At 35.8% G+C, this 23,552-nt stretch overlaps 1 protein-coding gene across 1 annotated transcript in view; it reads left to right on the plus strand.

The window, feature by feature from the left end:
* The window catches only part of CCDC73 (coiled-coil domain containing 73), a 151,701-nt gene that overhangs the window by 67,383 nt on the left and 60,766 nt on the right, over window positions 1-23,552 (plus strand). Inside the window, 3 exon segments of the mRNA XM_030917797.1 lie at window positions 7,924-7,962; window positions 15,498-15,633; window positions 15,875-15,954. Of these exon segments, the coding sequence (XP_030773657.1) occupies window positions 7,924-7,962; window positions 15,498-15,633; window positions 15,875-15,954 (255 nt within the window).

Here is a 23,552-nt window from a genome sequence, read left to right on the forward strand (position 1 = left end):
AGAAATGTACCCGTATTAGTCCATCCTCACATTGCTATAACCAGCTACCTGAGACTGCGTAATTTATGAACAAAAGAGGTTTAATTGACGTACAGTTCTGCAGGCTGTATAGGAAGCATGACTGGGAGGCCTTAGGAAAGTTAAAATCATGGTGGGAGGGGAAGTAAGCATGTCTCACCCTGGCAGAGCAGGAGAGAGAGACAGCTAAGGGGGAAAGTGCTACACACTTTTAAACAACCAGATCTCATGAGAATTCCATCATGAGATAACACTAGAGGGATTGTGCTAACCATTAGAAACTGCCCTCATTATCCAGTCACCTCCCACCAGGCCCCTCCTCCAACAATGTGGGGATTACAATTTGACATAAGATTTGGGTGAGGACACAGAGCCAAACCATATCAGTACCCCTCTGGTGGGGGATTTTAATAATGGGGGGTTATGTATGTGTGGGGCAGGGAGTATATGGTATATCTCTTTACCTTCCTCTGGATTTTGCTGTGAACCTCAATCTTCTCTAAAAAATTCTTTTAAAAATCACTCTCAGTCCTACAGCTTTCTAAGTTGAATTACAAAAATTATTTTTATTACTAAAATATTTGTCTATTTTCTTTGTTTTACAATTTAAGAGTTCTTTTGTGACATGAAAATTAATATATTTATTTCTGAGAACAGTTTAAGTCTTTATCACTTCAAGTATTACCTTCCCCAATGAGTCTTTATATTTTCTCCTTTCAACCTCCTAAGAAGATATATTTTGAATCTTCTCATTCATCCTCCATGTCTCTATACCTTATACACTTTCTATTTCTTTATGCCTGTGGGCTTGCTGTATCTTATGTAATTTTTTTTCTTTCTTTATTTTTGTGATGGAATCTCGCTGTGTTATCCAGGCTGGAGTGCAGTGGCATGATCTCGGCTCACTGCAAGCTCCGCCTCCCAGGTTCACGCCATTCTCCAGCCTCAGCCTCCCAAGCAGCTGAGACCACAGGTGCCCACCACCACGCCCAGCTAATTTTTTGTATTTTTAGTACAGACAGGGTTTCACCATGCTAGCCAGGATGGTCTCAATCTCCTGACCTTGTGATCCGCCCGCCTGGGCCTCCCAAAGTGCTGGGATTACAGGCGTGAGTAATTTTCTGAGATATATCTTTTAGTTCACTAATTCTTCAACTATGTTTTATCTGCCATATAACCTATGTTTTAAGTTTTTTATTTTATAATGACCTTTTTCTTTTATAGATGTTCTATTTGGTGCTTTTAAAAATCTGCCTTTTTCTAGTGTCCTATATTTTTTTCATATTTCTTATTTATCTTTTATGTCTCTAATCATTAAAAATATTTTTAATAATATCTTTGAGATTCTTCTGTTATTTTTAAATATTGGTGGGTACAAGTCTTCCTGTTTGCAGTGGCTGCCTGCTAATGCTCCTTCATTGTAAATCTTCCTTTTTAATGTGGTTCATAAATTTTAAATTGTGAGCCCCTCTTTAGTGGAGGTTGTATTTTTCTGATGAACTTGTGGAATTCTTCCTACAGAGCTCTTTTGAATTTGCTTCTGTCTGAGCCTCAAGGGTTTCACAGAACAGTTTCTGGTTGTTACCTTAATTTATCATCTAGGATGTACATACCATGCAGGGAGCATCTATTATTAGGACTTTATACCCTTTTGTACTACAAGTTTAGGTTTTTCTATTTCTCATGGAATAATTTTTGGTTTTGTGTGATCTAGGCAAAGACATTTTTTGTGCTGGTAGGCTGAGTTCTTCTAGTCTTCCTTTCTTGAAGTTAGCTGTTTTTCTAGAGTCCTTTCTCTATACCAGTGTTCTAGATCCCCTGGCTTTGTGCCCACATGGATATTAAAACCCTGACTTTGCCATGACAGCCTATATCTGTTTGTACGGGTTTCTGGATTACTAGAGCATCACCTTGCATACTTACAACTCTGACTATGGATTTCCTGTCTTATTTTTGATGTCTGACAATTTCCTTATCTTTCTTTTGAACTTCAGCTGTATGTTAACTTTTTTTTATTGATGCTATATATTTTTCAAACATTTCACATTAGTTCATTCCACAATGTTTTTAAGAATCACTTAAGTTTTTTCTTTTGAAAGTATCATCAACTTTTAGAGACATTGGAAGTACAATAGAAAGAACTTATTTTCCTGAATGATTTTAGAATAATTTGCCAAACTGATGCTCTATCATCTCATTAATACAGTATATCGTTCTTACAATCAGGGACATTCTCCTGTAAAACCATAACACAGCAATCAAAATCAGGAAGTTAACACTGGTATATAACTGTAGTGTTCAGGACTCATTCAGTTTCACCAACTGTCACATTAAAGTATTTTCATAACAGAAGGGTCTAGTTTAGAATCCTGTGTTTGTATTTAGTTGTCATAGCTCTTTAATCTCTTTCAGTCTGGAAGACTTTCCTAGTCTTTGGTTGATTTTTATAACTTTGACAGTCTTGAAGATAACAGACCATTATTTTGTAGAATGTTCCTTAGTTTCTGTTTGTACAATGTTTCCTCATGGTTAGATTCAGTTTATTTATCTCTGGAAGAAATATCACAGAAGTAATGCCATATTCTTCTTACTGAATCCTATCAGATAGCTAATGGTTTCGATTTGTTTTATTATTGGTGATGTTCACTCTGATAATTTGACTAAGGAAGTATCTGACAAATTTCTCCACTGTAAGGTTACTCTTTTCTCCTTTGTAATCAGTGTATTTTTTGGAGAGGCACTTTGAAACTATGTAAATATGTCATTTCTCACCAAACTTTTAATAGATTTATTTATATCAATATAGGCTCATAGTTTCTTGTTTTGTACAATGGATTAAAGTATTTGACTATCATTTATTTTTATCAAATTATCCTTGGTTTGGCCAGTTGGAGTCCATTCATGCTGCCTGCTGGGTATTTTTGACATGTCTTCATCATTCGTTTAGGATTTTTCTGCTTTCAGATAAAAATAAAATGTACCAGGATCACCTCGTACTTTATCTGATTTTGCCCTGTAATAAACCATTTCTCCATGTTGCCCTGGTTCCTTTTAGTAGAAAAAAAGGTATATAGAAACCAAAGTCTGAGTGCTATTACAGTTATTACTGTTGGAATGTCATTGTTCTCAGACCCCCTCAGTGGACAGAGCTAGGAAATATATGTATATATTTACATACATACATATACACATATACTTACAGTTACATATATTTTTATATCAATCTATGTATGTATATTGAAAACCATTAATTTGCACTACTGCAAATTACAATCCCAAACTACAAGGATTATTTTAGTTTATTTCTTCTCTTTAGTACTTCTCTTTCGATGAGAAATCTGACTTTCATTATCACTAAGACGTTGACTTATTCCATAAAACACCCTGTTACGTAACCAGTCCACCATTCTGCTGCCCTCTCTTTCCTTATGTGGATGTCCTCCTTTTCCTGCTTGGATTCTGACACTTTCAGCGGGGTTGCCCTTTTGCAGGGTCACCCTCCTCACCTTACTTAGTTTCTGACTCCCCACAGTAGACTGCCCTCCCTTACATGGGGAAATCCTCTTTTCTCCATTCAGGCCTGTTATTCTATTCCGGAATGCTCTAGACACAACCCCCTCACCACTTCCTCACATACCCCTACCTTATACTACCTAACCTAATGGATTTCAGGGCTGAACTGTTTAAGAAGAGGGGCCGGGCGCGGTGGCTCAAGCCTGTAATCCCAGCACTTTGGGAGGCCGAGGCGGGCGGATCACGAGGTCAGGAGATCGAGACCATCCTGGCTAACACGGTGAAACCCCGTCTCTACTAAAAAAATACAAAAAACTAGCCGGGCGCCTGTAGTCCCAGCTACCCGGAGGCTGAGGCAGGAGAATGGCGTAAACCCGGGAGGCGGAGCTTGCAGTGAGCTGAGATCCGGCCACTGCACTCCATCCAGCCTGGGCGACAGAGCGAGACTCCGTCTCAAAAAAAAAAAAAAAAAAAAGAAGAGGAAGGGGTTAAATGTTTTAAACATAGTATTTGGGGGACTTTATTCCCAACTAAAATAAATTCAATAAATGGAAAATTAATAGGAAAATAAGATTTTTCTCTAAAGCAGTGTGCTTTTCAGTCAGCTTTTCTTATAATTTTCCATAAAGTGAAGGATAACTATAATAGGAAAACATTTGTATTTTATTCTTGAAGTTGCCTTCTATAGTTAATGCATTAGCATTAGTATAGTTTTGTTCTGATATTAGAGGTATGCCTATATGTGATATTAACCAATTTTTAAATAATTAAAAATATTAAATATAGCATCTATAAAAATACTGCATGTCAATCCAATTATTTTATTTTCAAATTCATCTATGTGTCAGAAATGCAGCTATGTGGGAGTTTATTAGTTGGGCAGTGCTCTAGAGCTATTGATAAAATATAGCTGTGGACTATAATTGAGAAAGAATAAATGCAGAGGTGTGTGTGAAGAACAGTGGCCTGAAATTATTTGGTAAATTTGCTCTAGATATAGTTTTATCTTTGGCTAATGGTAGCAGATAATAAATTCCGGATTAGAGTAATACATTGTCTTCTGAATTTTGTCTTTTCATTTTTTCCTCTTATTTTGCTAGATGACCTCAAAACATTTTCCTTTGCTTTTGTGCTGAATGCCTTAAAAAGTACTCTGATCTCATCCAGACTCAGTGTCTTTAAAATGGGATCTACATATAGAAGACTTCTAAATGTTTATCTCCTAACCCCTAATCCATTCTACATTAACTATTTGCTGTCTCTGCTTGGATATCTAAAAGACACCTCAAACTTGACATAGTTAAAACTAAGTTTCTAAAGTCCCGCCTCCTGAAAACTGGCTTATTTAATCTTTTCCATCCTTATTAATGACAACTCTCTTTTTCCAGTTACTTTTTTTTTGGCTCTCCCTCAGAGTGTATCTACTTTCCAACCACTTCTTATTTCATCCACTACTAACATCCTAGTCCTCATTCATCATCCACTTTCATCTGGATTATTACAGTAGCTTATTAAGTGGTTTTTCTTGCCACAACCTTTGTTCCCTTCTAATGTGAATGTAATAGAGTGAGTCTTTAAAAAGCTAAGTCAGGGCCTGGCGTGGTGGCTCGTGCCTCTAATCCCAGCACTTTGGGAGGCTGAGGTGGGCAGATCATGAGGTCAAGAGATCAAGACCATCCTGGCTAACATGGTGAAACCCCGTCTCTACTAATAATATAAAAAGTACCCAGGCATCGTGGCATGCACCTGTAGTCCCAGCTACTTTGGAGGCTGAGGCAGGAGAATTGCTTGAACCCAGGAGGCAGAGGTTGCAGTGAACTGAGATCATGCCACTGCACTCCAGCCTGGCAACAGAGCAAGACTCTATCTCAAAAAAAAAAAAAAAAAAAAAAGCTAAGTCAGGCTTTGTCACATTTGTCCTCAGAACTCTGTAGTGGCTTTCCATCTCGTTAGTTATAAAAACCAAATCTGTATCACACATAACGAGGCCTACAATGATTTGGGTTCCCTTGCCTTCCCTTGCCCCTCTCTGAACTCTGCTGTTCTTCACCTTGCTTACTCCCTTTCAGCCACATGGACTTCCTTGCTATTCTTTGAACACACTAGACCTTATTCCACGTTAGGGAACTGAAATATTCTTCCTTACTTCTATCCAGGTCTTTACTCAGAATTTGCTATCTCAGAAAGGAGTTTCCTGACCATCCTGTGTAATCGTCTTTCCTGATTTATTGTTTTTCTTTAACACCTATCAATATCTAATATACCATATGTTTTAGCTTATATTGCTTTTTTTCTTGCCCATGAATTTAAGCTGGACAGGATTTTTTCTTTTGGTCCAGTTGTTGTACCCCCAGTGTCTATATCAGTGCTTTACTTACAATAAGCATTCAACATTTATGGAAGAAATGAATCATATACAACCCATCCATTAATATAAAATAAAATAAAATATAATATAATAAAAATCAGGTCATTCATGGCAGTAGGCTAAAAAATTTATTTCGTAGGAAATGTGTAGTAATTATTGTACTTTTGCTTAAAATTTAAAAAATATAAGTAGGATTTAAGAAGATGAGCACTCATACATGGCTGGTTGGCGTTTAACTTGGTCAATCCTCTAGAAGACTATGTAACAATTTTTTTTTTTTTTTTTGACAGCGTCTGATTCTGTCACTCAGGCTGGAGTGCAGTGATGCGGTCTCAATTCACTGCAACCTCCATCCCCCCGGGCTCAAGCAATCATCCTGGCCTCAGCCTCCCGAGTAACTGGGATTACAGGCACACACCATCATACCCAGCTTAGTTTTGTTTTCAGACTTTCACCATGTTACCCAGGTTGGTTTTGAACTCCTGAGCTCAAGCAATCCACCTGCCTCAGCCTCCTAAAGTGCTGGAATTACAGACATGAGCCCCTGCGCTGGCTTATGTGACGGTTTTTAAAAGCCTATAAAAATTAACAAGTCTTAGAAATTCTGCTTCTTGGAACTTATCCTAATAAAAAGAGTAACTATAAAAGTCTAGATATAAGCATGTTTATTTCAGAATATTTCATAATAGTGAAAAACTCAATTCAGTAAACCTGTAAACATGAGTGATTAGGTAAGCTATGGTAAAGTTAAAAAATGGAATACTGTGTAGCCATTAAAAAGTTATATTGTACATTAATTTGTCACAGAAATGTGTTTATTATATATTAAGTAAAGTAGGTTGCAAAATAGATATTTATTATCACTTTCCACTGGCTCTCTTTTAAAGTATAAATATATGTTTTTTAAAAACTGGTAGAGTGGGGCATGGTGGCTTATACCTGTAATCTCAGCACTTTAGGAGGGCAAGGCTGGAGGTCTTGAGCCCAGGAGTTCAAGACCAGCTTGGGCAACATAGTGGGACCCTGTCTCTACAAAAAATTTTAAAAATTAGCCAGGTGTGGTGGCATGTTCTTATAGTCGGCAGCTACTTATGAGGCTGAGGTAGCAGGAGGATTGCTTGAGCCCAGGAGGTTGAGGCTGCAGTGAGCTGTGATCATCCCAGTGCACTCCAGCCTAGGTAACAGAGTGTGACCCTATCTTAAAAACAAACAAACGAATCAAACAAACAAAAACTGGTAGTACCAAAGTGTTAATGACTGTTATCTGTGGATCATGAGATGATTTGTTTGTTTAAAACAGTTGTTGGCCGGGCGCGGTGGCTCAAGCCTGTAATCCCAGCACTTTGGGAGGCCGAGACGGGCGGATCACAAGGTCAGGAGATCGAGACCATCCTGGCTAACCCGGTGAAACCCCGTCTCTACTAAAAAATATAGAAAACTAGCCGGGCGAGGTGGCGGGCGCCTGCAGTCCCAGCTACTAGGGAGGCTGAGGCAGGAGAATGGCGTAAACCCGGGAGGCGGAGCTTGCAGTGAGCTGAGATCCGGCCACTGCACTCCAGCCTGGGCGACAGAGCGAGACTCCGTCTCAAAAAATAAATAAATAAATAAATAAATAAATAAAACAGTTGTTATGCTTGTTTTTTTAAAACTTTTCCTCAGGGAAGAGCTAATATGAAGTACAAACTCCCCTAGACTGCTCTCTGTATCTCTCTTGCTTTATTTTTGTCTTAGTGGTTATCACTCTCTAACATGCATACATTTTACTTATATTTGTCGGTCCTATCACCACCCCCAACTAGAAAGTAAGTTTCTTAAAGGTAGGGACTTTGTTTTGTTCACTGCTATATTCCAGGAGTCTAGGAAAGTATCTACCATATAGTAGGTGCCATAAATGTGTTGAATAAATCAATAATGGTACATAGAAGATAAATGCCACATTTTATAGCATGTAATTTTGATACCAGAGGAATTTGTTGTAGATAATTAAAGTATTTTAATGAGATCTTTCCCCCTTATTTTTCAAGGTTTCTAAATACTCTTTACAGAAGAAAGTGAGTGAAATGGTAAGGAAATTACAAAACATATTTTTCCCCCATCTGGATTAGTACTTAGGGGGATTAGTATTTTTGTGAATAAAATGTGACATATATAGTGAACAAATTAATTGTTGAAACTGGATATTACTGTCCCCAGTAATATTAAAGGGGATATTTGCAATTTCACGTGTTGCATACATGAATTATTTCACAAATTTATTTCTAGATTACATAGTACTTATACAGGTTGAGCATCCCAAATCTGAAAACTCAAAATTTGAAATGCTTCAAAATTGGAAACTTTGAGCGTCAACATGATGCTCAAAGAAAATGCTCATTGGAGTATTTTGGACTTCAGATTTTTGCATTTGAGATACTCAACCCATAGGTATAATGCAAATATTCCAAAATCCAAAAATATCTCAAATATGAGATACTTCTGGTCCCAGCATTTCTGATTAGAGATATTCAACCTATATATTTAAAATAAATTTTACACAGTTCCCAAATTATTGTTAGGGTCTTATAGTAAAAACAAACAACAAAACTCTAAAACCTCTTATTTTAATGGTATCTCTTCTAGATATTTATGTAAACATGTAATTAATTATAGCCTGAAAAGAACAAAATATATGAAGCAGTATTTGGGATATAATATTTATCCCTTATCAGTCTACACTTGAGATATGGTATTGATCCTACATTGTTCAACAAGTATTTATTTGCTGTGCATTCCTCTTTTATAGTCTTTTAAAAAACTGATGTTTTTGCTTTTACAGCATAACACTTTAGGGAATATTTACTTTGATACTTTTCCCTTCTAGCCCTATTTTATTCAGAAGGATTTTCTTTTCTGTGTTTTTGGTTGACCAAAATTTTCCTATATCCACTTAAATTGTCAAAGGGCTTTTTGGGTGGGGTTATGCTATTCAGTCTTCATTTTTTGGAGCAGACTTTAAAGCAAGTAAAATTAATTTTTGAGTAAGGCTTATATATTATATATATGAGAAGTAAGAAATGAACTATCACCCCTTCTGACATTACATACAAAAACATAAAGTATTTTGCTTCTTGAAATTGTTTGGTGTGTTAGAAAATAAAAGAGCCATAGAGAGATTGTTAAGCTTGATTGAATAAAAGATGTGAAAATTCTGTTGCCGTTCAACTGGAAAGAATAAAAATAATGTTGTCAGACTATTTTAAACCATGATTTTAATTAAGAAGCTGAAAAACTAGATTCTGGTTTAGCTTTAAGTACCATGACATTTGTACTGAAAGTCATCTTCAACGCTACAGGGGTTTTACACAAAATATAGTGAAATTGAATAATGTGCCCTTTGACCTGGGAGATAAGGCCTACAAGTTAAAGATCAAAGGCAACATAAAATGTGTTTTATTTTATTCCACTTTCAAATTTCATCAAACAGATACTTACGATCTTTAAAAAAAACATAAAAACATTTATATACTTATTCTAGTTTTTGGTCACTTCTAAGCTTTTTGTTATTGTGAATTATAACATTTATACCTACTAAAATGATATTTCAGTTATAGTCATAATATTTTTTTCTGACAGTTTAAAGCACTGCATCAATTTTAATTTAAAAAATTTTATATATTGATATATATATTTAATATTTTATATTCATTCTGGCAGAACAGTTATATTTTGGATTTAAAAGTTAGAAGTACTCCTTTTTCTAAGCATTCTTACATATATTCATTTTACGTTATTCCTGTTACATTATTATTATATAATTCAGATAACTTGTTCCTTATTCTAAGTGCTGTATAGTATTCAGTAATTCAGTTAATCTTATTTTATTCCAAGCAGTACATTATTCTTTTATGTTATTTGTTTCCATGGGCAAGACAGGAAGCAAGATAGCCACTAGTGTGAAGGCAGGACTTTGGGGAGTAATAAAGTTAGGGTCCGAAAAGAAATAGCTTGAAAAGTAGTATTAAGAAAATTTCAAGTTTGTGAGCTCCTATGGGTGACTACTTAACTGCTAGTAAGTTTCTGTCTTCTGTGATTCAGTAAGCTGATTATCTTTTAGAGGTGGTGATATGTTCTGAGATAAATTAACATAATCACAAATCAAACGATTTTTCCATCCCTAAAAGTACCTTCCCTTTGAAAAAAAATCTCAAATCATTACCAATAAAAAGGATGCAATAAAAACATGTGAGAGAGAAATCTTAGGACATTACATTTACCATCATTGTGATCTGGTCATTGATACAAATTTTTCCTGCTGTGTTTAGTGATTACTATGTAGATGATCATGTTGGGTAATAATTGAATTTATAGGTGTCTGTGTTGTAAAACTGAATAGCTAATACGGCTTAATGAAGGAAGTAAACTTATCAAACCATTGTCATATTGTATTTCTCTTCTGTATATCATTTTCCTCTAAATAAAAGATTTACAAGAAAGATTTTTTTCTTTAGGAAATTAAAGCAATTTCAATGTTTAAGGTTTTGGTAGATTAAGAATAATCACATACTTTCTTTCAGAGTAGAATATTTTTAAACTGAAGACTTATCTGGAAGTAACTTCATGATCATAAATATTATGTATATATGTACACACATACATTAGCAGCATGACTTTAGGTTTTTAAAGTAATCTATGCCTTATATTTGCAACTGAAAAGGTAAGGATATCTTAACAAAGATGCCATAGGTTTTTGAAAATTGAGTTTTATAACTCCATTGATTTAGTCTGGGTTCATATTGAAGAAATTAGAAGATTAGTTACAAAATTGGAAATGAATATGTTAAATTTATTTTTTGATTGTTATCTTTTCCTCTAAAATTTACTCTTAACAAACTGATTGTTTTAAGGGAAACTAATTTTATCTCCAGAAGTTTTCAAATCAGTCTCCTTAAGTAAACAGAAAAAGGGGGAAATGTGAAGCTGTGCATTTTGTCAGTAAATATATTTCTAAAAAGTTGTGTGTAAATATTTTTACATTATTCCCATTTTAAATGCTTCAAGGCTTTAAAGTAAGCTTTTAGACTACACACACATACAATTATGGATATGCTATTTTTCCTCTAATGTTGACTTTCATAGGTTAGATTTGTTTAAAACGAGGTGTGCATGTGTTTAGAAAGCAATGAATGCTGACATTTGTTGTAGGCTGTCTTTGCATTTGATAGTAAAACTGTGTAAAAGAAAAAATAATTTGAATCGATTCATGCAGGTAAAAAGAACCAAACAATATGTACTTAACTATTTCTTAATCATCTCAATAAACTAGCCTTCTAATACATTAAAGTTTTAATAATAGTAAAAATCAATTTATTTGTATTCTTTAAAATATTCTTACATCTCTAAAGTGTTATTACCAATTACTTTTTGTTATTGCTTTTCAGAAAATTTAAACTATTTGTTGATAGTCATGAAATTAGTGGCAAACTGGACAATGGACCTCTTTATCTCATTTTCAAAACTAAATCAGTGTAGTAAACTAGGTTCATATAGGCATATATGGGCTAATAAGCTGTAGGTACCCATATGATTTAGAAGTCTTAATGGTATATATCATGGCCATTGAATATGCTACTGTGTTTGAAAATCAGAATTATGTCATGCGAACAAATGCAATGAAACTGCAATTTTTGTCTCAAACGAAGGATGTTGGAATAGAGTATATCAGAAATTAATGTATACAAAGCTCAATGCATGAAATCTCTTTGATCTTTGCTACATTTTTAGTGAACAGAATTGTTAACCTTTGTAGGCATTGACTACCTATTTTATTCATCACTTTTTAGCTGAAAGGTTAAGAAAGCTTTTGTTGGATGATGTATTATGTAGTAGATAGTATTCTAAAGAAGGCTACATAAATATTGATTAGAATAAAAAATTAAAACTTCCTTGAATTGGCCAGCCATGGTGGCTCACGCCTGTAATCCTAGCACTTTGGGAAGCCAAGGCAGGTGGATTGCCTGAGTTCAGGAGTTCGAGACCAGCCTGGGCAACACGGTGAAACCCTGTCTCTACTAAAATACAAAAAATTAGCTGAGCGTGGCGGCATGTGCCTGTAGTCCCAGCTACTCAGGAGGCTGAGGCAGGAAAATTGCCTGAACCCGGAGGCAGAGGTTGCAGTGAGCCGAGATCATGCCACAGCACTCCACCCTGGGCGACAGAGAGAGACTCCGTTTCAAAAATAAATAAATAAATACATAATAAATACTTCCTTGAATTGAAAAAAATGCCATTAACCCGGTTTTCAGTGAAATTGTGTTAGGTTTCTAGACATGTGCTGAGAGCTAATATAATTCTCTCAATCAAAAATTAAGGGGTATTTTAGAAGAAAGGAATATGGTTCATTATTGCTTACCATTACTGATAATAGTAACTACCCAGGTAGGCATAAGCTCTCCAGGACTAAGTACATTTATCAACTTGTTTGCATTTATAACTGCTGCACAATTAAATCAAATAAGTAGTGAAAAGCCTGATGACATAACATGAGAAACTTTCAACTGATATATCGTAATTATTACCAATAATATTACCATTTTTAAAATCATTTAAAAAAAAGCTTTGAAAAAGTTAAGACTGTCATCAGACTTGCCAAGATAATATAGTTAGGTACAACTAAAATGGTAATGTGTGTTCTTCATGTATAAATATATATATGTGTGTGTGTGTGTGTGTGTGTGTGTGTGTGTGTGTGTGTGTGTGACGGAGCCTTGCTGTGTCGCCCGGGTTAGAGTACAATGGCTTGATCTCAACTCACTGCAACCTGTGCCTCCTGGATTCAAGCGATTCTCCTGCCTCAGCCTCCCCAGTAGCTAGGATTACAGGTGTGTGGCACCATGCTTGGTTAATTTTTGTATTTTTAGTAGAGATGGGTTTCACCATGTTGGCCAGGCTGGTCTCGAACTCCTGACCTTGTGATCCACCCGCCTTGGCCTCCCAAAGTGCTGGGATTACAGGCATGAGCCACAGTGCCTGGCCCTTCGTGAATATTTTTAAAATTTAGGCCATGCTTATTCTAAATAAAAGTTAATTAAAACTATTGATATTTTTATCAGTTAAGGAATAATAACAAATCATTTTATTGTGATATTTATATGATGGGCTCTGCTTTTTTTTTTTTTTTTTTTTTTTTTGAGATGGAGCCTTGCTCTGTTGCCCAGGCTGGAGTGCAGTGGCGTAATCTCGGCTCACTGCAAGCTCCACCTCCCAGGTTCACGCCATTCTCCTGCCTCAGCCTCCCAAGTAGCTGGGACTACAGGCGCCCGCCACCACATCGGCTAATTTTTTATATTTTTAGTAGAGATGGGGTTTCACTGTGTTAGCCAGGATGGTCTTGATCTCCTGACCTCGTGATCTGCCCGCCTTGGCCTCCCAAAGTGCTGGGATTACAGGCATGAGCCACCATGCCTGGCCATGATGGACTCTGTTTTTTAGTGCTTTATGTATATTAATTCATTTTATCCTCACAGCAACCCTATAAGTGAAATACTATTATAAACTTCATCCTAAAAATAGGGTAGATAATTTACCCAAGGTCACCCTAAATTGCAGAAACAAGATTTAAACATAGGCGGACTAGCTTTTAACCACTATGCTCTACTACCTGTCCTTTGGTTTTTCTTTTCTTTTCTTTTTTTTTTGAGATGGAGTCTCGCTCTGTCGCCCAGGCTGGAGTGCAGTGGCGCGATCTCAGCTCACTGCAATCTCTGCCTCCTGGGTTCAAGTGATTCTCCTGTCTCAGCCTCCTGAGTAGCTGGGATTACAGGTGCGCGCCAGCATGGCTGGCACATTTTTGTATTTTTAGTGGAGATGGGATTTCACCATGTTGGTCAGGATGGTCACGAACTCCTGACCTTGTGATCCAAGCACCTTATCCTCCCAAAGTGCTGGGATTACGGGTGTGAGCCACTGTGTCCGGCCTGTACTTTGGTTTTAAGCAGTAAGAAATGCCTCTGGTTAACTTAGGGGAGGCATTCACAATCAACCAGAGAATAAAGAATTGTTTGAGAATGAACAGGGACTCAGAGTAATTCCAGAGTTTATGAGGCAGGATGTAGGAACCCACAACAGAGGTCTCATATCAGTTTGGATAGGATCACTACTGAACTCTTTAGTTTTATATAGTCTTTTTGCTCAACATTCAAATTCCAAGAAGGTAGCTATCAATTGGTTTAATTTGAGAACATGCCCTTCTCTTAATTAGGGAAGAATAAGACCCCTGAATTTTAGTCCTGTTGTAATGTGTAGTCCACGTTGTAATGAAGTTTAGTCCACGTTGTAATGAAGAAAAAATATTTCAATACAGTAAATTGTGGTGCTGTTAGATAAGGGAAATGGATGCTGGTTAGGCAAAATCAAATTTTTACTATTAGAACCCCCTCTATAAGACAACAACGGTTCATTCAGAAAACAATTATTGAGTGCTAATTGATGGGCCTATACTGTTCTTTGTTTAGAACTGCTCATCATAGAAGGTGAAGCAGATGGGGAAAAAAAATGAATGAAAGATGTGAAACCAATTTATGATTCTGCTAAGGTCAAGTGAAGATAAAAAACTTTTAACAAGTGTTATTGATTTTTATTAACATAATATTTAGTTTTTAGAGTTAGAAGTCATATTCCTAAGTATGGTAAGAGTAGTTCCTTTAGCTGAAAGCAGTGGAGGCCCATATAATATTATATAAGTAGGGTCTAATTTTTACCAATTATGTCTCCAGTTTAAGTAGACTATCTACTATCCTATGTTGCCTCCCTGTCACTGAGAGATATATCCTTGTCATTTCTTTTTCTTTTTTAGAGATGAGGTCTTGCTTTGTCACCTGGGCTGGAGTTCAGTGGCCGAACATAGCTCACTGCAGCCTTAAACTCCTAGCCTCAAGCAATCCTCCCACCTCAATCTCCCAAGTAGCTAGGACTACAGGCATGTGCCACCACGCCCAGCTAACTTTTATTTTTGTAGAGATGGGGTCTTGCTATGTTGCCTGGGCTGGTCTCAAACTCCTGGCCTCAAGCATTCTTCCTGCCTCATCATTTCATTTCTTAATGCAGTGAGAAGGTACTGTATTAATTAAAATCTATGTCAGAAAAATTACTTGAATTTTAGTAATGCACATTGAAATTATTCTAGCAAATTGAAAGGACAAAGAATCAAAACAGTGATCTAGATAGATCCTGATTATTCAAATGATTTAGAGAAAGAAAAAATATCTCCTAAAGTACTAAAAATATTGCTTTAATTTTCTCCTCACTTTTCTTAGTGTTAGGCTGATTAGCATTTTTTTATAAAAAGATTTTGAAAAAGAAATTGCAAACAAGGGAAACATAACATGAAGTGATTATTTTGCTATAGGAAAAATATGTTTGCTTTAGTTTTACACAGATTTAGAAATGTCTCCTAACAAATATTTCCTCCTTGCAGTTTACTCAGAGAGTACTTTTAAATGACATTTATTTATGTTATATTACTAACAGCAGTTGTTTACCACTATATATTTTTATATATTTGTTGTGTAGGGGAGCGTGTGTGTGTTATATGTATAACATTTAAAATTACTCCTCAAAATAGGAACAAAAGGTCCAGTTACATCTTCTGGCTAAAGAAGACTATCATAAGCAACTGAGTGAAATTGAGAAGTACTATGCCACAATAACAGGTCAATTTGGATTGGTAAAAGAGAATCATGAAAAGTTAGAACAAAATGGTATGTGCTATCTTATTTAAATATACATATTCAGTAGAGAATGTTTGAATGGACTTATTTACTAGGAGTACTTTGAATTTCTATGATAATACTGATAATAGTAAATGGCAGTTAATGACTGTTACCTAAATTTAATAACATATGTATTGCATTGTTACTGTTTTCCCTGTTTATCTTAATGGTACTTTCTTTGAAATACACATTGAATATAATGCTTTCTTAAGTGTCTTTAATGTTGCAGTACGGGAAGCAATACAATCAAACAAAAGACTTTCAGCTTTAAATAAAAAACAAGAAGATGAAATATGCAGTTTAAAGAAGGTATGACTGATATAGTTTCACACTACTAAGTAAAAATTGTAATGTAAAATAGTCTTATGGGCTATTACTAGAGGACAGTTGGGTGGAATTTTTTGATAGAAGGATAAATAAAATGTTTTCAATGCAGATGCATAAGTTTTGAGTTATGATTCCAGTAAAGGTAATTAGTGCATTTGTTATAATCCATTCAAAATATTATTTCTTTGACTTGTGACCAGTAGCATGCATTTTTATGGTGACATGAATACCTTATAAGGATTCATTGTATGTCATCCTTTATTAGCACCATTCATTCAATATTTATTGAGTGACTTTTATATACTGGTTGCTATGTGGCACTAAGGATACAGCTATGAAGAAAATAAAACATGTTTCTACTTTTATGAAAGTTAGAGTCTGGTGGTGGAGTCAGATATAAAACAAATAATTACACAGACTAAATAATATAAAACTATTATAAATGAGCTGAAGAAAAAGTAAAAGGTGTGAGGACATCACAGGTGACTTTATTAGATTGGGGTAAGAGAGTAGAGGAGGGAAGGGAGTAATGTTTCGGGCAAGGGGAATAGCATGTGCAAAAGTCTTGAGATAGGAAAGAGTTTAGTATATTTGAGGAACTAAAAAACGTCTGATGTGGCTGGAGCATCATGAATGAAGCTGTGAATTGAGCATTTGTTTGTTGCTTACTGAGCTTCAGTATCCCTTTGCCTTCTTCCTAACCTTATCTAGATTTTTGTTTTGATGTCTCCAGCTTTAGAGCTGAGCCCCAAATTGGCAGGAGAGCACAAATATATTTCTTTCCTCTGACCATAGGCATTGGTTCAGGAATGGATAAATGACTTTAGCTAGCTTCTGGTTATAAACTAGGAAGAACGTAACCTCTACCGTGGCTGGCAGTCAGCCTACAACCATGAGAAAAGCCAACAAATAGGAACCTGACAGTGTGGATGCCAGATTGGTATGATATAAAGAAACCTGTTCTTTGATGACATTATTAACTGAATCAACCAACCCTGCATCTTGTCCTACCTCTAGACATTTGAATTATGTGAACCAATAAGTCCCCATTATTACGTAAACCAGGTTGGTTAGGGCCAATTCAGTTTTCCATGATTTGCAACTAAAAATATTCCAACTGACACAAAGGAAGAGTTGGTACGATAGGAGTAGTAAGGCTTTGTTCTTTCTATAGAGAATGACATCTGTTTTCCTTTTCCCACTCCCTTCCAATCCTATCTCAATACCACTTTGAATCATTTTAGGACCACCTCCCTACCTCTGAGAGAATTAAGTACCTATGCTTACTGGCACTCCATAAATATTTTGAAACAATATTTACTGAGTATCATTTAAAATGCACTTAATTTGTAGTTATTTATTATATTGGTATGCAAAAAAATCTTCTGTTTGCCCCTCCAGATCTGTACTTACCTTTTGAAGACTTATGTATATGGGTTGCATCAATGGGCTTCCATATCTTCTGACTTCCTGTTGAGCTGGGCCAGTGAAGAGCCTAGGCAGGAGATGGGAGGAAGGAGAGAGTGAATCAGGGTGTTTATTCCCCCATTCCTTCCCTCTGAGATAACTTCAGGCTGGCCATGTCCCTCAATAGATAACTATTTCTCTCAAATTGGCCTAATCTACATGATCCTGTCTCTTTTTGGGGTTCCAGTAACCTCTCTTCTTGACCTTCTGGGTCTAGATGTGGTGACAGCTACAGTGCTGCTAGTCAGTGGAACTTGTGCCATCCCTTGTGGTTCCTTTATATCCTCCTGTACCTTTGCAAATAAACCCATCTTCAGGTTATCCTAGTTTATATGTGCCATCTGTTTCTGTTGGGATTCTGACATACACTAGTTTAGGGTAAAACATTAGTGAGGCCAAAGTTAGGAATTCAGTTTTGTATTGGCTAATTGATTCAGTACAGAGAAAATTGTTTCACAGTCAAAGATTGCACTCTAAACCTCATCTATATTTTTAGTTGTATATTTTGGACTCAAGAGATAAATGAATATGAATGGCATCATTCAGATATACCATTAATTCTGAGGAAAATAATAACTTCTACTAATTTGGGTCAATGCTGTTGTCTTGACTCTAAAGGATCCTATTTTTAAAAGGAAAAAAATACCAAAAATCCAAGCATTTTACTTTTATATATACATAGACTTTCACTATTTTAATATAATTTAATATATTTTAATTAATAAACAATTTTTAGAGAGTTTTAGGTTCACAGCAAAACTGAGTGGGAAGTACAGAGTTCCGTATACTCCCTGTCCTCACACATGCACAGCCTCTCTCACTATCACATCCTCACTAGCATTTGGTGTTGTCAGTGTTGGGTTGGATGTTGGTCATTCTGACTGGTGTGTAGTGGTATCTTGTTTTGATTTGCAATTCCCTAATGACATATGATATTGAACATATTTTCATATACCTACTTGTCATCTGTGTATATTTTTTGTTAAAGTGTCTGCTCAGGCCTTGGGCCCATTTTTTAATTGGGTTTTTTGTTTTCTTATTGTTGAGTTTTAAGAGTTCTTTGTGGCCAGGCGTGGTGGCTCAAGCCTGAAATCCCAGCACTTTGGGAGGCCGAGACGGGCGGATCACGAGGTCAGGAGATCGAGACCATCCTGGCTAACACAGTGAAACCCCGTCTCTACTAAAAAAATACAAAAAACTAGCTGGGCGAGGTGGCGGGCATCTGTAGTCCCAGCTACTTGGGAGGCTGAGGCAGGAGAATGGCATAAACCCGGGAGGTGGAGCTTGCAGTGAGCTGAGATCCGGCCACTGCACTCCAGCCTGGGCGACAGAGCGAGACTCCGTCTCAACAGAAAAAAAAAAAAAAAAAAAAAAAAAAAAAAGAGTTCTTTGTATATTTTGGGTAGCAGTTCCTTCTAAATGCTAAGTCAGAGTTTGAAGACCATTAATATTAGAATACTATTGACTGTGATATGTATATCTTCACTGTTATAACTGCCAATACATTGGTTTTATATTCCTTGGACTTTATTCTTATACCTGAGGGATCAGAAAGTAAAAGCATAGGTGTATTTCAGTACAGAACATTAGAATGGGTGGTGATAATCATATTTCTGGCCCTTAAAAGTCTGTCTATTTAGCAAACTACTTAAGAGTACAATTAATATATATGTAGAAAACAATTCTTTTTAGATACATCCTCGAAAATTAGAGGTGGCTCTTTTTAATATAAAGAGAAAAAGATATAATTAAAAAAATCTGTTTGGAATCTCAAGTAAGAATTATTAAAAGGACCATTCATTTCTATCAATATAGATTTCAAATACAAATATAAATAACTGTTAAATCAGTAGTTGTGAATAAACACATTTTCGTTGATGTCTCTTTGGTTCATTTATGTTTTAATATTTTTAACAATGACTTTAGTAATTAAATAACATTCACAATTAATTTGGAATTAATTGATATGAATATTAATTCATATCAATTAATTTCAAATGAATAATAACATTCATATTAATAAAATAACATTCATATTAAGCCTTTATACAATTAGTTTATGCATTCTTATGAAAATATGCCTCATAAATTTTGTACTAATTTTTTTGCATTAAATGAAAACATGTTTCATTGTAACATAATAGACTATTATATTTCTTTTTTTGTTATATACTTTAAGTTCTAGAGTACATGTGCACAACGTGCAGGTTTGTTACATATGTATGCATGTGCCATGTTGGTGTGCTGCACCCATTAACTCGTCATTTACACTAGGTATATCTCCTAATGCGATCCCTCCCCCCGCCCCCACCCCACCACAGGCCCCGGTGTGTGATACTCCCCACCCTGTATCCAAGTGTTCTCATTGTTCAGTTCCTACCTATGAGTGAGAACATGCGGTGTTTGGTTTTCTGTCCTTGCAATAGTTTGCTAAGAATGATGGTTTCCAGCTTCATCCATGTCCCTATAAAGGACATGAACTCATCCTTTTTTATGGCTGCATAGTATTCCATGGTGTATATGTGCCACATTTTCTTAATCCAGTCTATCATTGATGGACATTTGGGTTGGTTCCAAGTCTTTGCCATTGTGAATAGTGCTGCAGTAAACATACGTGTGCATGTGTCTTTATAGCAGCATGATTTATAATCCTTTGGGTATATACCCAGTAATGGGATGACTGGGTCAAATGATATTTCTAATTCAGGACATAGGCATGGGCAAGGACTTCATGACTAAAACACCAAGCAATGGCAACAAAAGCCAAAATTGACAAATGGGCTCTAATTAAACTAAAGAGCTTCTGCACAGCAAAAGAAACTACCATCAGAGTGAACAGGCAACCTACTGAATGGGAGAAAATTTTTACAGTCTACCCATCTGACAAAGGGCTAATATCCAGAATCTACAAAGAACTTAAACAAATTTACAAGAAAAAAAAATCAAACAAACCCATCAAAAAGTGGGTGAAGGATATGAACAGACACTCACTTCTCTTTTTTCTTTTCTTTTTTTTTTTTTTAAGACGGAGTCTTGCTCTGTTGCCCAGGCTGGAATGCAATGGCACAGTCTCGGCACACCGTGACCTCTGCCTCCTGGGTTCAAGCCATTCTCTTGCCTCAACCTCCCAAGTAGCTGGGACTACAGGGATATACCACCATGCTTAGCTAATTTTTGTATTTTCAGTAGAGATAGGGTTTCACCATGTTGGCCAGGCTAGTCTCGAACACCTGACCTCAAGTGATCCACCTGCCCAAAGTTCTGGGATTACACATGTGAGCCACTATGCCAGGCCTGCCTATTATATTTCTAATGCACAATTTAAGACTCTGACCTATAGATGGAGATGAGGCTCATGTAGATTCATGGAGAGATACCCTTAGTGGATTTATGTAAGAAGATGCGGAATGTCTTTCTATGTGTGAGAAGAATGGTGTTGCTCATGAGGACACTTGCCTCTTTCTCTCAGGTCTTGGGGCCTAGGCTAGGGCTACTTAAATGTACTAACATGTCATGTAGTAGTGGTCTCTGTCACTCTAGAAACCATTAGTGTCAGTGTTCATGCTGCAAAGTTGTTCTTGGAAGACAGACTGTTACAGAATGGTAAAGTGAGAAAATTTAACTACCTTTGCGACTTCAAAGTTCAAGTAACTGAAAGGGTGAGAATTTTAAAATACATATTCAGAGCCAATTTTTAATATTGTAGACATTGTAAGTACACTAATTTTATATTTTATATATCTTATGTAGCTTTGATTTTTAACTTTGGGAAAAGCTTTTTTTTTTTTTTTTTAACTTTCTTTTTCAGAAGAGAATCAAATTTTGTAACATTGGTTGTATCACTTATTTAAAACTTCTAATCATTAATTCTCCCAAAGGTAATTTCCATTTCTCTTATACTGTTCTATGATTTTGTCCAGAACAGTTGTTATTGTGATAAGATGGAATTCCTTTTTTTTTTTTGTGGAGCAGAGTTAAACAGACCAAACTTAGTGGTTAGATAAAAACTAGGTATTACCATTCTGAATGCTGAGTTCACCATTATGGCAATCATGAAGAATTCCTGATACTATCTATGAGCAGCATTCATAACCTCTGCTATTTGTCTGAGTAAATGTCAGAGCACTCAAGGAGATAGTGATATTAAACAGACTACCCCATACCAGAAAGGGAGGGGTGAAGGAGAAAAGAGCGCAATATTTATGACTCCAGGAACTATAAGTTGTAATTTAATGAGATCAAAGCATTGCTGTTTATTTGCTGCACTAATAGCTTTGAATAAAATGGTTAGAAAACAGACAGTGTACTAAAAGTTCAAGATATTTAAAGGCTTATAAAGTCTATAAAATCGAAAGCATATTTTTCAGTGGAAGATCTTTTAGTGAGGTCTCTGATTTTAATTTATTATACTCTTGAGATTAAGTAATTAATATATAAAAGAAAAAGATATAAAAAATTATTAGTTTTTACTTTTGTCAGTCATATACTGATTTTCTATACCCTTCTCCTCCCAGCCTCCCTATTGTCTCATAGCAATAATTGTAACAGGAATTGATGCATTTTAGAGTATCTCCTATAAGACTTAGCTGATTATAACAGCTCCATGTTTTCAGTTGTTGAAAAATGTAGAAAAACATAGACATTTGTCACATTTTGTAATCTTGAAGAGGAAAAACATTTTAGAAAACCAATCTTTATGCAGAAGATTATAAGCCATTTTATCCAAATACGAGTTTTACCCATATACCTTTTATCAACAGGACATTGCATTTTAGGTGTGAACCTGGAACAGATCACTAGTATAAAACAAGCTATTCTATATATATATATATATATATTTTTTTTTTTTTTTTTTCTTTGAGACAGAGCCTTGCTCTGTTGCCCAGGCTGGAGTGCAGTGGCGCAATCTCGGCTCATTGCAAGCTCTGCCTCCCGGGTTCATGCCATTCTCCTGTCTCAGCCTCCTGAGTAGCTGGGACTACAGGTGCCCGCTGCCACACCCGGCTAATTTTTTGTATTTTTAGTAGAGATGGGATTTCATTGTGTTAACCAGGATGGTCTTGATCTCCTGACGTCGTGATCCACCTGCCTCAGCCTCCCAAAGTGCTGGGATTACAGGCATGAGCCACCGCGCCTGGCCGCTATCTAATAATTTACTTTCTAAGTCATGTGGATATCTAGTTCATCCAGGTGTATATTGCTTTAGGAAAAAATAGAGAAAAATCAAAAGTTCAGTGAATTATTGCTTGTTTTCCTTTGAAACTTATCTTAGTGCATAAGAAAGCACCTTTAAAGCAAGCTGTTAGAAACTCTATTGTGTAAAGAAAGGTATACATTATTTTAAAGCCAATATGATTAATATCTTTTTTAAAAAGTAGACTCAATTGACAATCCCGCTGCTGGGCATATACCCAAAGGAAAATAAATCAGTATATTGAAGAGGTATCTGCACTCCCATATTTGTTGCAGCACTGTTCACAATAGCCAAGATTCAAAAGCAACCTAAGTGTCCATCAACAGATGAATGGATAAAGAAAATGTGGTACCCATACACAATGGAGTACTATTCAGCCATGAAGAAGAATAAGATCCTGTTATTTGCAAAAACATGGATAGAACTAGAGGTCATTATGTTAAGTGAAATAAGCCAGGCACAGAAAGATAAACATCACAGTTCTCATTTATCTGTGGTATCTAAAAATCAAAATAATTGAACTCATGGAGATAGAGAGTAGAATGATGGTTACCAGAGGCTGGGAAATGTAGTGAGGGGCAGGGTGGGAGAAGGTGGAGGTGGTTAGTGAGTACAAGGAAATTAGAAAGAATGAATAAGACGTAGTATTTGATAGCACAACAGGGTGATTATTGTCAATGATAATTTAATTGTATATTTAAAAATAACTAAAATAGTATAATTGGATTTTTTATAACACAAGGGATAAATCCTTCAGGGGATGAGTACCCCATTTTCTATGATGTGATTATTACACACAGCATACCTATATCAGAACATCTCATGTACCCCATAAATATATACACCTACTATGTACCCATAAAAATTAAAAATTAAAAAATCAGTTGAGCATAAAAGATTTCCTTTTAGTATTCTGATG

This window comes from Rhinopithecus roxellana, chromosome 15 (assembly GCF_007565055.1).
Source record: "Rhinopithecus roxellana isolate Shanxi Qingling chromosome 15, ASM756505v1, whole genome shotgun sequence".
In the NCBI taxonomy this organism is placed as follows: Eukaryota; Metazoa; Chordata; class Mammalia; order Primates; family Cercopithecidae; genus Rhinopithecus; species Rhinopithecus roxellana.